At 48.0% G+C, this 13984-nt stretch overlaps 1 protein-coding gene across 2 annotated transcripts in view; it reads right to left on the bottom strand.

Annotated features, from left to right (window-relative positions):
- LOC144149881 (uncharacterized) overlaps positions 1-13984 on the bottom strand; it is a 29581-nt gene that overhangs the window by 14556 nt on the left and 1041 nt on the right. Inside the window, exons 2-4 of one of the 2 annotated variants that reach the window (XM_077681597.1) lie at positions 11192-11326; positions 11071-11133; positions 4406-4569 (exon numbers count right to left, since the gene is read on the bottom strand). In XM_077681597.1, coding sequence (XP_077537723.1) covers positions 4520-4569; positions 11071-11133; positions 11192-11252 — 174 coding nt within the window. In that variant the 5' untranslated portion in view covers positions 11253-11326 and the 3' untranslated portion in view covers positions 4406-4519. The remainder of the gene's footprint in view (positions 1-4405; positions 4570-11070; positions 11134-11191; positions 11327-13984) is intronic. The other variant, XM_077681596.1, reaches the window with a different exon arrangement.

Raw genomic sequence — 13984 nt, 5'->3', positions numbered from 1 at the left:
AAAAAGGTTTTCAATACGTAAATAAACGTTTCAGCAGTTACAGTAGCTGCTAGGTTTGCAGGTCACGTGACCGGGACACACATTGTAGTGTCAAGTTACGACACTACGAACCGCCACCCTTCTGATTTCAGGAAGTTTGCAGCCAAATTAAAATTATTTCTGCCAATTTGTTTCGAAATTGCTTGTGGTTACCACGCTACATAAAATGCTGGCTTTCATGAGAGCTAGACAACATATACGCGACAAAAATCGGTTGTCCGTCCCTTTAATATACCTTGATAACGGCTGCAGAATAAAAACAGATGAAGAGAAATAGATACGTATAAACACTGTTTTTTTCTTGCACAACTGCAATCAAATTTTATTTATCACCAGGTGTGGAACAGGGTATACGGGTTTGGGAGCAGTACAGGGAGCAGGCAGGATTGCCTTTCGTAGCAGGTTCGGAGCAGCCAGAAAGGCCATTTAGTTGGAGGCTGGCCCAGCCTGCTGTGCCTACCCCATGCCAATTAAATTTAATCTATATCAGGCAGTATACCATGAACTAGAAACTACACCGAACCAGGGACACAGTTCTTGTACTTGATGAACGATGATTTGGAGCAATGTTTGTACCAGCAAATCATTTATTTTGGAGCAATTTGGAGCACCTAAATGCCAGTTTTGAAGCACCTTGCAGCAACTAAACATCTGCTAGATGTGTCCAGAGCATCTCTCAACACCAAAAAGGGACCAGTAACGTCCAGTAATTGACGTGGAGTTTGTCTAACACTGTCAGATCAGATGGAAGGCGCTTCAAGGTGGTTTTCACACATGTGGAAACAAATGAACGGCATGGCTGAAGAATAATGGTCATCTTCCCTTGCTAGGGGAAGGCTTTTCCAAGGAGACGCTGAAAATGCTTCCCAGTTGGCAGGCTCGAACATGCATTAAAAACAGCTTTCACAATCGGCTCTCCCAATAGTCGAAAAATAGCCCATTAAAAAAATTTTCCCACAAACCACAAGATCATAGCCCAACCTGGCACCCCTGGAATCAAGCAATAGGAATTTTTTCACATATTTCAAACAGCCGCTAGATGTCGCACAAGTTTGATGCAACTCTATCTATTAACAAATCTATTAGGTTAGCTAGTAGGGCAAGTAAGCATAATAAAACAGGCAAGCCGGTTGCTGACAATCGACGCCCCGATTTAAAGGGAGAGCCACTAATCGTATACTCCACCCAATAGCAAAAATGCAGCGAAACATAATTTGCAAAGTACTTAGTTTCTTTGGGGTGCGGATAAAAGGCAACATGCAACACGATAATGATTACTGAAAGACTTCAACAAACCTGCGTAGCGGAAGAGCTACGCGTCGTTGTTTATGAATTGTTGAGGCAAGCCGTCGTGTTTTACTTTTTCATTTTATTAGATGCAGGCGCTTGCTATCAGTCCTCATGTGCATTTCCCCCCCAATTTTTTTATTAGAGAGATTGGCCGTTTCTCACGGTCCCGTCCACTAGCGATGGTCCAATCAGCGAGTCCGCGGCAAGCGAAGCAGGAGGTTGCTGCGCTCCCGCTGGCTCTCAGAGCGGAGATGGCAATAAACGGCACCTAAAACTATCTATTGCAGGAACCACTGGAAACTACAGCAAGCAGCTAACTGCGGCGCGGCAGCGCTGCAATGACCTGCTAAAAAAAAACAGTATCGGCGGTGCAGCGACAGCGCCAACCAAACTCGCCTGCAAACTACACCAGTAGGCCGCGGCAAATGCGATGACCGGTGCTAGGGAGTTCGAGTTATCAAACCGAATTATTTACACATGTGTAGAGACCACTGTGAAGTAGTGCTTGTGACAGGCCGTACGCAATTAGCGCGACACAAATTTCGGTGCACTTTTGGCACACTTGCTTTCGAAATCGTGTTTTTTTTTGTCAGGATAGCACAGGATACCTCATTTTGTGCAAATTGGCGCGTTTGGCGCAGGAGTGGGAGCACTGAGCGAAGCAAAACCCATAACCACTCATAGCCTTGATGAAACCAAAACCATAAGTGCTTTGAAACCGATGTTTCGGCCAATTTTGCGGGCATGGGGCATCATGGCGGTCCTATCTGGCAGCTCAATTCAGACGCTGCAGCGCTGGTTAACGAATTTGGCGCAATAAGGTCGATGCGGCGCAGAATGATGCAGATAAAGTTTGGTGCGCAATGGCACAAGCGGTGCGGCTGTTCCACTCCTGTACCACTGTGCCCAAAATAGTGGTGGTATTTTTACACACTGTAAAATCTCAATGCACAGGTGTTTTCATTCACTACTTTAAAAAAATTGCCAACATGGGCTTGCACTTCCACCCTAGGGCTCAGCCCACCTGGACATATAATTTTGCGACTAGTCAAGCATGCAAATGAAGGGTGAATGTGAGCAAGTTGTAAGTCTAAAATTACAAACAGTCCCATATTTGGAGAGCGGTCGATAATACTTGCATGCAAATTATGACACGCTTCCGTCCGATCAATGATAGGAGATTTCAGATCCAAAACATCACTGAAACGTTCCAAAGTTGGGAATATTGAGTATATAAACTTTTTGTCCACTCTCACCTTGGGCTTGTGACCGTTATCTCCATAATTCAAGTGCAACTGACGTGCCCTTACTGCGGCCAGAAAAAATGAATTATAAGGTGTCTTTTCAGCCCAGCAGCAGGATCATACGATTCGAATAACCTCGCTTAATCAACCAGCGTGATGCAACATCTTTCAACCTGGCAACGTGCAGCCAAAACGCCACTACAGCAATTACCGGCAATGCTTTCCACCATCCAGTTAGGGAAAAATGTGCACACATACCCTAAAATTCAACTTGCAATTGGAGCACGTGACCAAAGAGTAGCTGGACATAGCCGGTAACACAGTTAAATGTGTCACATGATACAGTCGTGAACTATGGCTTCTGAACAATATTGAATTGGAAAAGCCAGCTGTGCCATTTTCAGAATGCTTAAGGACTCGTAAAAGTGCCCAAAGCGTGGAGAAACGCCACCATAACTATGGTTCACAAGGAGGGGGTTACCAAAGACCTTAACAATTGAGACCCATCAACCCACTCTTACCAATGTAACAGTCAACCGCATACGTGATAACCTAGATAAAAACAACCTACAGAGCAGGCTAGTTTTAAAAAGATACTCAACAATGAATCACATGCATGCCATAAATCAAATTATAGAAAGATTTGCAGCATACACTCCCTTTACATGGCATTTGTAGAGTATGAAAGAACTAAGTACACACCGCAGCAGTGCTGGAAGCATTAAAAGATTTACACAAGACCTACACAAGACTTCTAAACAACATATATAACACATGTAAAGGCAGGATAATGTCTCTGTGGGTAGATTATGCTCGCTTCTGTGGCTTTCTTTTTTTCTTTTCTCATGTGTGTACTGTTACAAGTGTGCTGTTGCGTTCGCAGTACAATTGCTGCATGCACTGGCTTCATAGAGCTATTTCAAACACCTGCAACTTAGTAAGTGGCGAAGCATTGTGAGGGATCTTATTTACCTAGAATAAGTGCGTTCTCTGCTTATTCGCGTGCATTGTCTTTGTGTAGATTATGCTCAGTTCTGCAGCTTTGTTTTTCTTTTCTCACGCATGCACAGTTACGAGTGTGTTGTTGTGTTCAGAGTACAATTGCTGCGCACGCCGGCTTCTTAGTATGTAACTGATTTCAACCTCCTGAGGCGAGGGAACAGCATGCTTTGAAAGTAGTAGTGACCGCGATTGTCTCCCAATGCAGTATCTTTTGGTTTTTTCTTCTTTTTCTTTTTTTAAAGCTTATACAGGGACACCTACAATGGCACGTTTTGGAAGAAAACAAAAATGTTAATCACCATCACCAATTCACCTGCTTTTCGACCTTGACGCCCCCCCCCCCCCCCCCCCCCCCCCCAAATACAACAAACAAGATGGGCCATCCCGCGATTATATTATTAAAGTGCTACACGCCTTCCTGTTCCTTTCGCAGACAACAGTCCTAGCCGCTCTTTATTTTCTCACTCACTCAGTCTTCCCTCCCTCCGAGGTAATGTAGGACTGAAAAACGACAGCGACAAAGCAATCGCAATTTTTTCCCATGTATAAGAAGTGTCAAGCATCGTCTGAAGTTTTAACGGGCCAAACAGGAGCACACATTGTTTTGAAAACACATATGCGACAGTCTCTTTTTCTTTGTCTACTTTTCTTTTTTCCATCTCCTTTTCTTTTTCTTGTTTTTTATTACTTTTTTTTGCTGGCAAAATATCCCAGGTATGGAGTGCTGCCTCACCCAGCAGTAAACATCATCTCGGATACCTGAAAGGCCAACATAGATAGGTGCAACCATGCTGGGAAGGCTCTCGGGGACAGAAACAGCACTCCCTCACCAGACAAGGATTTGACCACCCTGGTGTAGTAGCTGGCCCAACCTTCCATGATTGCCGACCCAACTCTGCGCCCTTAGTCCCCAGCAGCTGTAGAGCACCTGACCATGGCGGCGGTCAGGCCACTGACACAGCAGAGGGTGCAAAGAATCTCTGGGTCCAGGCCTCTGGAAGTTGAACGTGGCAACATTAAATGCACGCGCCCTGCCTAGTGAGGGAAGCTTAACTGTATTATTAGAGGAGCTCTCGGACATTAAGTGGAATATTATTGGTCTGAGTGAGGTCGGAACAGGAGAAGGATTCATAGAAATAAGTAGCAGGCATAGTCTGTGCTATTGGGGCCCTCACGAAATGAAAGAACACAGGGTGGGATTTTCGAACCACAAGGAGATAGCAGGACACGTGGAACAATTCATAGGTATAAACGAAAGGGTCGGAGTAGTTGTGATCAAGATAAACAAGCGATACAGGTTTAAGATAACACAATCCTCTGCACCAACACCTAGCTATGAGGATGAGGCCGTAGAAAGCTCCTACAAAGATGTCAATCTACGAAGATGTCAAGCCAGCAATGAATAAGAAAACAGTGCAGTTCACAACTGTAATGGGAGACTTTATTGCAAAAGTAGATGCAAACAGAATAGTAGAAAAATCAGTTGGAAATTTTGGAATAGGAACTCACAAAAGCTGAGGAGATACACTGGTTGGACTGGTGGAGAGAAATAATCTGAAGCTATTGAACACATTTTTCTGCTAATGCAAGAGTAGGAAATGGACAAAAAAGTCCTGACAGGATGACAAAAGGCGAACATAAGGCATACAAAAACACAACAAATAGGAAGAGAAATGAAAAAAAAATGGGGAAAAATTGTAAGATATTGTGAGAGTCAATCTGTCCGATGCGCTATTGCCCACTTCAAGGAGACATGGATAAGGGCCCTTGTACTGTCATGCCAATTCATTGTATACTTCGTCTGCTTCCCAGGACAATTATCATCACCATGCCATACCTCATCTATTCTTCATACCCATCCTCATCATCATTCCTGGGGCTCGAGTTCTTGGTTGCCGCTCAGAATAAACGCGCCATTTCCACTGCCACTGCGACGTGTCTTCTGGGTGACGGCTGCCCTTGACGTCTCCCTCAAGTGGTAGAGGTGCACCTCGGTCCCGTCCTCTGTCTTTCCCAGTCGCACACCTGGAGCTCCGTTCCGGTAGGCGCTTGCCTCTGATGATGCAGCACGAGAGCGGGAACAGCCCCCCTCGGATCGTCAGCTGCTGTGCCTGCTGCGTTTACAATCACCAGCCACCAACGCGATCCACCAGATTTTTCTGGCCCTCGAGGTGATGATGTCGACGACTGGCTGGATAGCTATAATCGGGTCAGCAGCTTTAATCGGTGGGATAAAGCATTCAAGCTTCGAATCGTCTCCTTCTCCCTGCACGAGGCAGCCAAGACGTGGTTCCGTAACAACGAACACACGACCACCGACTGGACCAACTTTACTCAGGAGCTACGAAAAAATTTCGGCACGCCGTCCATTCGCGCCGACGTAGCCAGACAAACGCTTGCCGCTCGCATTCAGCGCCCTGATGAGACATTCGCCTCCTACATTGAGGACGTCGTCGCCCTTTGTCGCCGTGTGGATGAAACCATGCCAGAGGCTGACAAGGTGTGTCATGTATTGAAGGGTATCGCTCCGTTTGCCTTTAACGCTCTGGCTGTGGAAAATCCTGCAAGCGTCAGCGATGTCCGCAAGACTTGTCAACGGCTGGACCAACTGCAGTCTATTCGCCTTCACCAGGAGGCTTGCGCCTCTCGTCATTACGGGGACTCGGATCTGCGCAGCCTCATTCGCGCGATCATCCGTGAAGAACTGCAGCAACAGGACTCGCCTTGCTCGTCGCGTGACCATTGTCACACTAACGTGCCGGTGCTTCGAGATATTGTACTGGCTCGGGGTACTGGCAGATCCCCATGCATGAGGACGATAAAGAGAAGACCGCGTTCGCCACCCCCGACGGGCTCTATAAATTTAACGTCCTGCCATTTGGGCTTTGCAATGCCCCTGCAACATTTGAACGAATGATCGACACTGTATTCCGCGGTCTCAAGTGGAAAACATGCTTTTGTTATCTCGACGACATCGTTATCTTTTCTTCAAGTTTCGCTGAGCACCTAAAACGACTGGATGAAGTTCTCACCTGCCTTTCCAATGCGGGGCTTCAGCTCAACACTAAGAAGTGCCGCTTCGCTAGTCGAAGCATTAAAGTTTTGGGGCACGTAGTAAGCAAGGATGGTATTCGGCCTGATCCTGAAAAAATTGCTGCTGTAATCAACTTTCCACGCCCGTTACAACAAAAAAATCTGCGCAGCTTCTTAGGTCTGGCCTCGTACTTCCGTCGCTTCGTCCGGAATTTTGCTGCTATTGCTTCTCCCCTCAACAAGCTGATGCACTCCGGAACACCCTTTGAGTGGTCTGATGCATGTGAACAGGTCTTCCAAGAGTTGAAACAAGCACTTACTTCCGGTCCAGTACTCTGTCATTTTGACGAGTCCCGACCGGTTATTCTGAATACTGACGCCAGTGGACATGGCATTGGTGCGGTGCTTTTGCAGGCTGATGACCAACACATGGAAAGGGTTGTTTCTTACGCCAGCCGCTCTCTCAGTTCCAGTGAGAAGAATTATACAATTACCGAGCAGGAGTGCCTCGCTGTTGTTTGGGCAGTTCAGAAATTCCGCCCATATCTATACGGCCGTTTCTTTACAGTGGTGACAGACCACCATGCTCTCTGCTGGTTGCAGTCACAGAAAAACCTAACTGGCCGCCTCGGACGCTGGATTATTCGACTGCAAGAATATGACTTTACAGTCGTTTACAAGTCCGGAAAGAAGCACCTTGATGCAGATGCCTTCTCACGATGTCCGCTGGAGTCATCCGAAGTGCCAGATTCGACCACATCGCGTGGCACGACACTTACCATCGCCCCTGTCAGCCACATAGTGCCTGACAACGTGTCTGACTTGGCAGCACTTCAACAATCAGATCCCTACTGCCGTGGAATAATTGACTACCTTACCGGAACCAAACATCCTGTGAACAGCCGCTGCCGTCGTCAACTTCAGCAATTTCGGCTTTTAGATGGAGTCCTTCACCATTCCAACCACCACCCCTCAAGCTACAGATGGGTTCCCGTTGCACCGCGCTCCCTCCGCCCTACGATACTGCAAGCCCTACATGATGATGCCACAGCTGGACATCTAGGCTTTCATAAGACGTATGATCGCGTCCGGAGCCGCTTTTTTTGGCCTGGCCTTGCCACCTTTGTTGCCCGCTACATTGCGTCGTGCGGCTCATGCCAGCAGCGCAAATGCTCGACTTCCGCGCCTTCAGGACTCCTACAACCCCTTCCTTGCCCGTCGGTACCGTTCGACACCGTGGAAATTGACCTCTACGGTCCACTACCTCCAACGACTGCCGGATATCGCTGGGTCGTAACAGCCGTAGACCACCTCGCAAGGTACGCGGAGACAGCTCCAGTTCGTTCTGGTTGTGTTACTGAGGTCGCCGATTTCTTTTTACGCTCGATCCTCTTGCGTCATGGCGCTCCTCAAGTACTCTTTAGCGATCGCGGCAGGACTTTTTTTGTCCAACCTTCTCGAGAAAGTTCTCCGAGCCTCTCATACAGTCCACAAAACAACGTCCACATACCACCCGCAGACAAATGGGCTAACTGAGCACTTCCACCGTACCTTGTCTGACATGATTTCCATGTACATTCGACCCGACCATTCAAATTGGGACACGATTCTCCCATATGTTACATTCGCATACAACAGCGCTGTTCAAAAGACCACTGGCTATTCGCCATTTTTCCTCGTTTTTGGCCGCCACCCGTCCTTTATTCTGGATACCACCTTCTTTACTGCTCCCGTGTCTACATCAAGCCCCTTATGTGAGCAGTTTGTCTCACGCCTTGCCCATTGCGTTCGCCTTGCTCGCCTGCACACGGAAGCCTGCCAAAACGACCGGAAACTTCGATATGACGCCACGCATCGTGCTGTCCAGTTCCGCCCTGGTGACAAGGTACTCCTTTGGACGCCAATTCGCAAGCCAGGATTATGTGAGAAATTCCTTCATCGATTTCTTGGTCCCTACACCATCCTGTAAGAAACCTCTCCCGTCAATTATCGCGTCGCGCCTTGCTCTCCTCCTTCGGACCGCCGCTACAGGGGCACAGAGATCGTGCACGTGTCCCGGCTGAAACCGTTCACGACGCCTCGAACTGCTCCATAAACTGCTCCCAGGCGGTCGCTTCCGCGACGAGGGGGAAAGTGTGAGAGTCAATCTGTCCTATGCGCTATTGCCCACTTCAAGGAGACATGGATAAGGGCCCTTGTACTGTCGTGCCAATTCATTCTATACTTCGTCTGCTTCCCAGGACAATTATCATCATCATGCCATAACTCATCTATTCTTCATACCCATCCTCATCATCATTCCTGGGGCTCGAGTTCTTGGTTGCCGCTCAGAATAAACGCGCCGTTTCCACTGCCACTGCGACGTGTCTTCTGGGTGACGGCTGCCCTTGACGTCTCCCTCAATATATACAACAGAGGAGAGCGATGAAGGAAGGCAAAACATTCCCTGAACAACAAGATCTCTGAGGTCGTGCGTAGAGTGTGCACTAATGAACACATAGCCAAGAAAAATGATCCCAGCCAGAGAAAGGTAATCAAGGTTGTAGTCTTTTGACCAAGTGATGCTGAAGGTACCTTGTGACGCTGGTGGAAGGTAGGAATGCTGAGGGCAATTACTGCATTAGATCATGCAAAGTGTGGGTGCGTCCTGGTCGGTGTGATTATGCTCCATGCGGTGTCATTCGTGGGGCCAGAAATGAATAGAAAAAGGGGCCCCGCCACAGCGCCTGGGGTAGTTGTACCATCCAAGGTATGCAGTGCGGTTCAAATTCGTTACGGGTGGACAGTGACACCACGACGGCAAATACATGTGACGAGCGACTAACAGCTCCTTGTATGATGCCAGAGCCCCTCAATGTTTTTCAGGACTCTGGTAATGCACACACCGTGTTGACAAAGCTGAGAATTTCGTCGGCACTGAGCATAATTTTGGTGCTCGTTGTACCCCCTCCCGAAGCATTACGAAGGAGTTTCGTGGCAAGAAAAGCATTGAGGAACTCTGATACAACATATCAATAAATACAATGATCAGCAGGTCTGTCAAAAATATCTGCCAACAAGTGGAAGCTTTTCTTATTGCAGACAAGTGACAAAAAACTGTCTTTATTAACACACCATTGCCACACCAGGGCTCTGTGAGTGTTGTAGTGGTCTACACCCAAATTTAAAAAAAGGAGAAATTTTATAAGTGTGAGCTCATCTATTATGCACTGTAATTGTTGGATTTAGGTTATTCCATACCTGCCAACCTAGCAACATGAAAATTCGGGAGACCGAAGCAGGGGGGGGGGGGGGGGGGGGAAGGGTGGAGAGAGAAAAAGGAATTTTTTTTGCAAGTTACTGAGACTGGAGATTGACATCAGAAAGGGGTAAGGATGTTTATTTTGAGCTGCTTTGTTCTTTCCGTGAAGTTACGAAACGCGGAAACTCAGCTGTGTGCGAGTCCAGAAATGCAAGTACTTCTTTACTTTTGACAGTGCCATCGACCTTACAACTGAACTCGGGAAAACATGCAACTGACGCCTAGGCAGACGGCGTAGGCCTAGCGTACAAAATGCGCTCGCAGTTCCTCCAAACCCGGTCGTGCTCTAAACGACACCTATAGCAAGATGCCGGCCTGCCGCGTCCTTGCGGAGGTCGCTCGCAACAGATTTCCGCACACACGGCCACAGCCGTCTCAATCGGCGGCGCCGCTGTGGCGCGCATGTCCCCATTCAACCGAACCAACCGATCTCCATTGGCAGTTGGCGATCCGAAGTGGCCGGCATTGCACAAATTTCAAGTGACAACACGCCGCATTAACGCAGACACTATCAAAGTACTCGAATTAACGCTTCGTGCCAAAACTATGTGTGGAACGTCAGCTACGACAGACCGACGCAAAAGTTGTGGTACCATTTCCTTCGCCTTCTTTCGGTACGGTGGCAAGCGCATCTCGGGGCCGGCCTTCGCCCAGATGCGCGGTACTCTATAGCAGTCTATAGCGGTACTGTGCGGTAAGGTTACAATAAACTAGAAGTATAGTGGCGAGTGCTCTCCCGCAGCACCAGAACTGTCGCAGCAGGAGAGACTGACGTACGCACGTGATTAAAAAAAAACGCCTCTACTGTGGCGGCCACTTTTCGGGAGATTGAGATAGCTTTCGTACAATCGGGAGATTAGGTCAAAATTCGGGAGTCTCCCGGACAATTCGGGAGAGTTGGCAGGTATGTTCAAAACTCAGCATCACACCTACACTGAATCAGCAACTTTGTGCACACCAGCACACCCACTAATCCACTGTGCCGAAAATGAGTTTACTAACAAACCTAGTTTCCCATCCCATGTGACAGAATTGGCACACTTGGTGGACTTTGACAATATGCACAAAGTACCAAGCGAAAACATTTCATTGACAATGCATGCAGCTGTTGATTACTCCGAATGAAAACGCTCGCACAGGCAAGAAAGCCTGAATCCGAACCTGGAAATTCCTGTTCAGTTTGGGAGGTGGTGCTGATGAGGAGCGTCAGCGCACACTGTGTACCTGCAAAAAAAATAATAGTAATGCACAGACTTGCAGCTAAAGGGAACAGAAATTGTACCTCTGGTACCAGTGGCAATGGCTGCCTGGGTCTGTTGGCTGCAGGCTCCATCGGTGGACATTTCGGGAACACCGCTGTCAGCACCAACAAATGTCACACCCCATGAGGCACCAATCTCAGCATCGTACGTGTCTTCTGGAAGCAAAAAACCAACAGAAAAAATTCACCCACACAATGCCATTAACTTTGCTCCACAGCACGCAGTTCAGCCTACCAGACATACCTCCTTTGTTTCAATGCAAAACAACCCTTGGCCCAAGCATGTATTGCTCAGTACCTTTTGTGCCAGACAAGATTGCAGGATCTATCACCCAGCATAGTTTTCTGTGCATCCCATACATGGTTTGCAGCTGCAAGTTTTTTGCAGGCACACAATTATATCCTGATAATCCCAGAAAAGTTATGCAGGCCCTTGCCCGGTCGCAGATGAAAGCTAGAGATGCCAGCTGTACAGCCTTGGAAAGAAAACCGTATGAGGAATGCTTAGAACTATCTAAGAATCCAATGGGCAAAGGCCTAGGTAGACGTTCTGTTGATCTGCTGTTGAATTTTCTTCTGAACTTTGCAGGCATGCCTGTCGAAACTGGACCACACCCACGTCAGCATCCTACACAGCTCATTCCCCTTGCTCACCATCGCCAGGAGCCATCATTAGGCCCAGTGAGTACCTTTAGTTCTCAAGGAACATCTCATTCTGCCCCTCTCCTCCCTCAGTTTTGGGCAAAATAAAGATTATTATCATCAAAAGAGCTCGTTTAGCACATGTGGAAGTGGCCTACCCTTCTTTGATGTACATTCTGTCACCCTTTCTGGGAGCCCTGCTCTGATAACGCTGTTCCTCGGAGTGTGTTGGCCAGCTCATGCCTGCGCTTTCATATTTTGTACAATTCTGCATTCCTCACGATTTCTTGCATTTCACGCATTCCAGGAAACAAAGACTTCAGGCTTTAGCCTTTCAACAAAGAAAAACCGCTCTGCCTATGCTTAAAAACATGGTTTCGCTCTCCTACCTGTAAATCTCAGATCCCTCAAGCAGGTTGTCTCAGTCAAACCGGACCACGAGGTCAAGGCATTCAGCCTGAATGGGTCTCGCTATTTTCTGGCTGCGCAGAGCCAACTGCAAACACCCGGCCGTGCAGAGCGCTGCCCTGCAGAGTGCGCTCAAGCACATTAGCAATGCCACGCTTGTGAAGGAGTGAGCAACAGTTTCTTGGGAATGGCCGCTCATGAAACAGCAACAGAGCTTAGGACTTCCCGCCGAGGCGACTTGTGCGGGTTCCCTTTGGGGTTTGCTCACGCCTTCTCGTGAATGCTTCCCACACACTGTGGATATTTCACTCGAATGCCTTACTTCTTGTTCAAGTTATATAGTTTAAAAGCAGCCTTATGTAGCTTCCTTTTGGCAAGTCTTCGTATATATTGTAGGTACTATATATTTCTATGGCTACATGGGTTTTGAAATCCACAAAAACGTGTTTTTAGAAATGAAGTGCAAAAAAATGCCCACAAAGAAAATATTTATGCAAAGCAACATTGACATGACAGGAATTTCAGCGAACAGAAGGCATACACCATGGTGGCCTACAGCAGCCGTGAATGTGGAGCCACCTCTGTGTAGCCTTTGTGATCATGCGATGAGTTCACTTAGTCCCAGATTAAAGACTTCCAAACTGCGGCTAACCATCCTGCAAGGGCCACCTCTCATTTAGTTTCCCATAAACCTCAGTGCTCAATCCCAGAATAAAATCAGTGGTCACACCATTTGTCTTAGTCAGTTTGGCACTTTTTTTTGCACTTGTGGGACAGGGGCTGCCAGTACTCAGGCGGTGCAGAGGCTGGTGAACCACTCCTGACTCCTTTAACAGCAAACTTCTAAGCTCATCGTAGTTCTGGACAGAGTGAGAAAAATTCACGCACCACTGCCGCCATTCTGCTCTGTGTAATGTTTGTTCAGTGCTCAAACACTTGTTCATCGCTCTCATCCCCGTACATCATAAGGCAATCTTCTATGCCAAGCCAGAAGGTGGACGGCAGATCTCCAACGCTCTCTAGCAGAGTCAGAAAAGCCCTATGCCCCCAGCCGGTGGACATTCCTCAGTGTCACCCACTCTGGTGCCTGATTGATTGATTGATTATGGGGCTTAACGCGCCGACACTTCACAGGCGATGAGGCGCGCCGTAGTGGAGGGCACGCCTCATTTTCACCAGCTGGTGAAAACCTGGTGTGCCGAAACCACGAACACACGGGCTGTTGTTGATTGATTGTAGGGTTTAACGTGCAGACGCAACACAGGCAACGAGGCGCGCCGTAGTGGAGAGCTCCGGATTAATTTTGATTACCTGGAGATCTTTACCGTGTGCCGAAATCTCGTACACACAGGCGTTTTTACTTTTCGCCTCCATCAGAAAACCGGCCGCCGGGGCCGAGAATCGAACCTGCGACCTCGTACTCAGCACCGCAGTGCCTTAGCCACTGAGCCATGTTTTGCTTTTTGCCTCCATCAGAAAAGCGGCCACCGCGACCGGAAATCGAACCCGCATCCATGTGCTCAGCAGCGCAATGCCTTTGCCAGTGAGCCACCACGGCAGAAGTCTGTGGTGCCTGGTGGTGTCGCAGCAGCTTGGTGCTCTGTTAAACCAACAATGCCTGAACAGACTTACAGAGTGCCTGCTCTGTGTTCCCTGTCACATGCATCCTCCAGAAGGCCATGAGCAAGTCCGTGTTCATTTCTCAGCCCTTATGGGAGTGCAACAACTACTACACATTTAATGAAAGAAAAGAACAGTGCAGAA

Source organism: Haemaphysalis longicornis, unplaced genomic scaffold (genome assembly GCF_048455015.1).
Source record: "Haemaphysalis longicornis isolate Haplotype H1 unplaced genomic scaffold, Haemaphysalis longicornis Haplotype H1 scaffold_8, whole genome shotgun sequence".
Classification (NCBI taxonomy): Eukaryota; Metazoa; Arthropoda; class Arachnida; order Ixodida; family Ixodidae; genus Haemaphysalis; species Haemaphysalis longicornis.
This window is presented reverse-complemented; position numbering and strand designations above follow the sequence as displayed.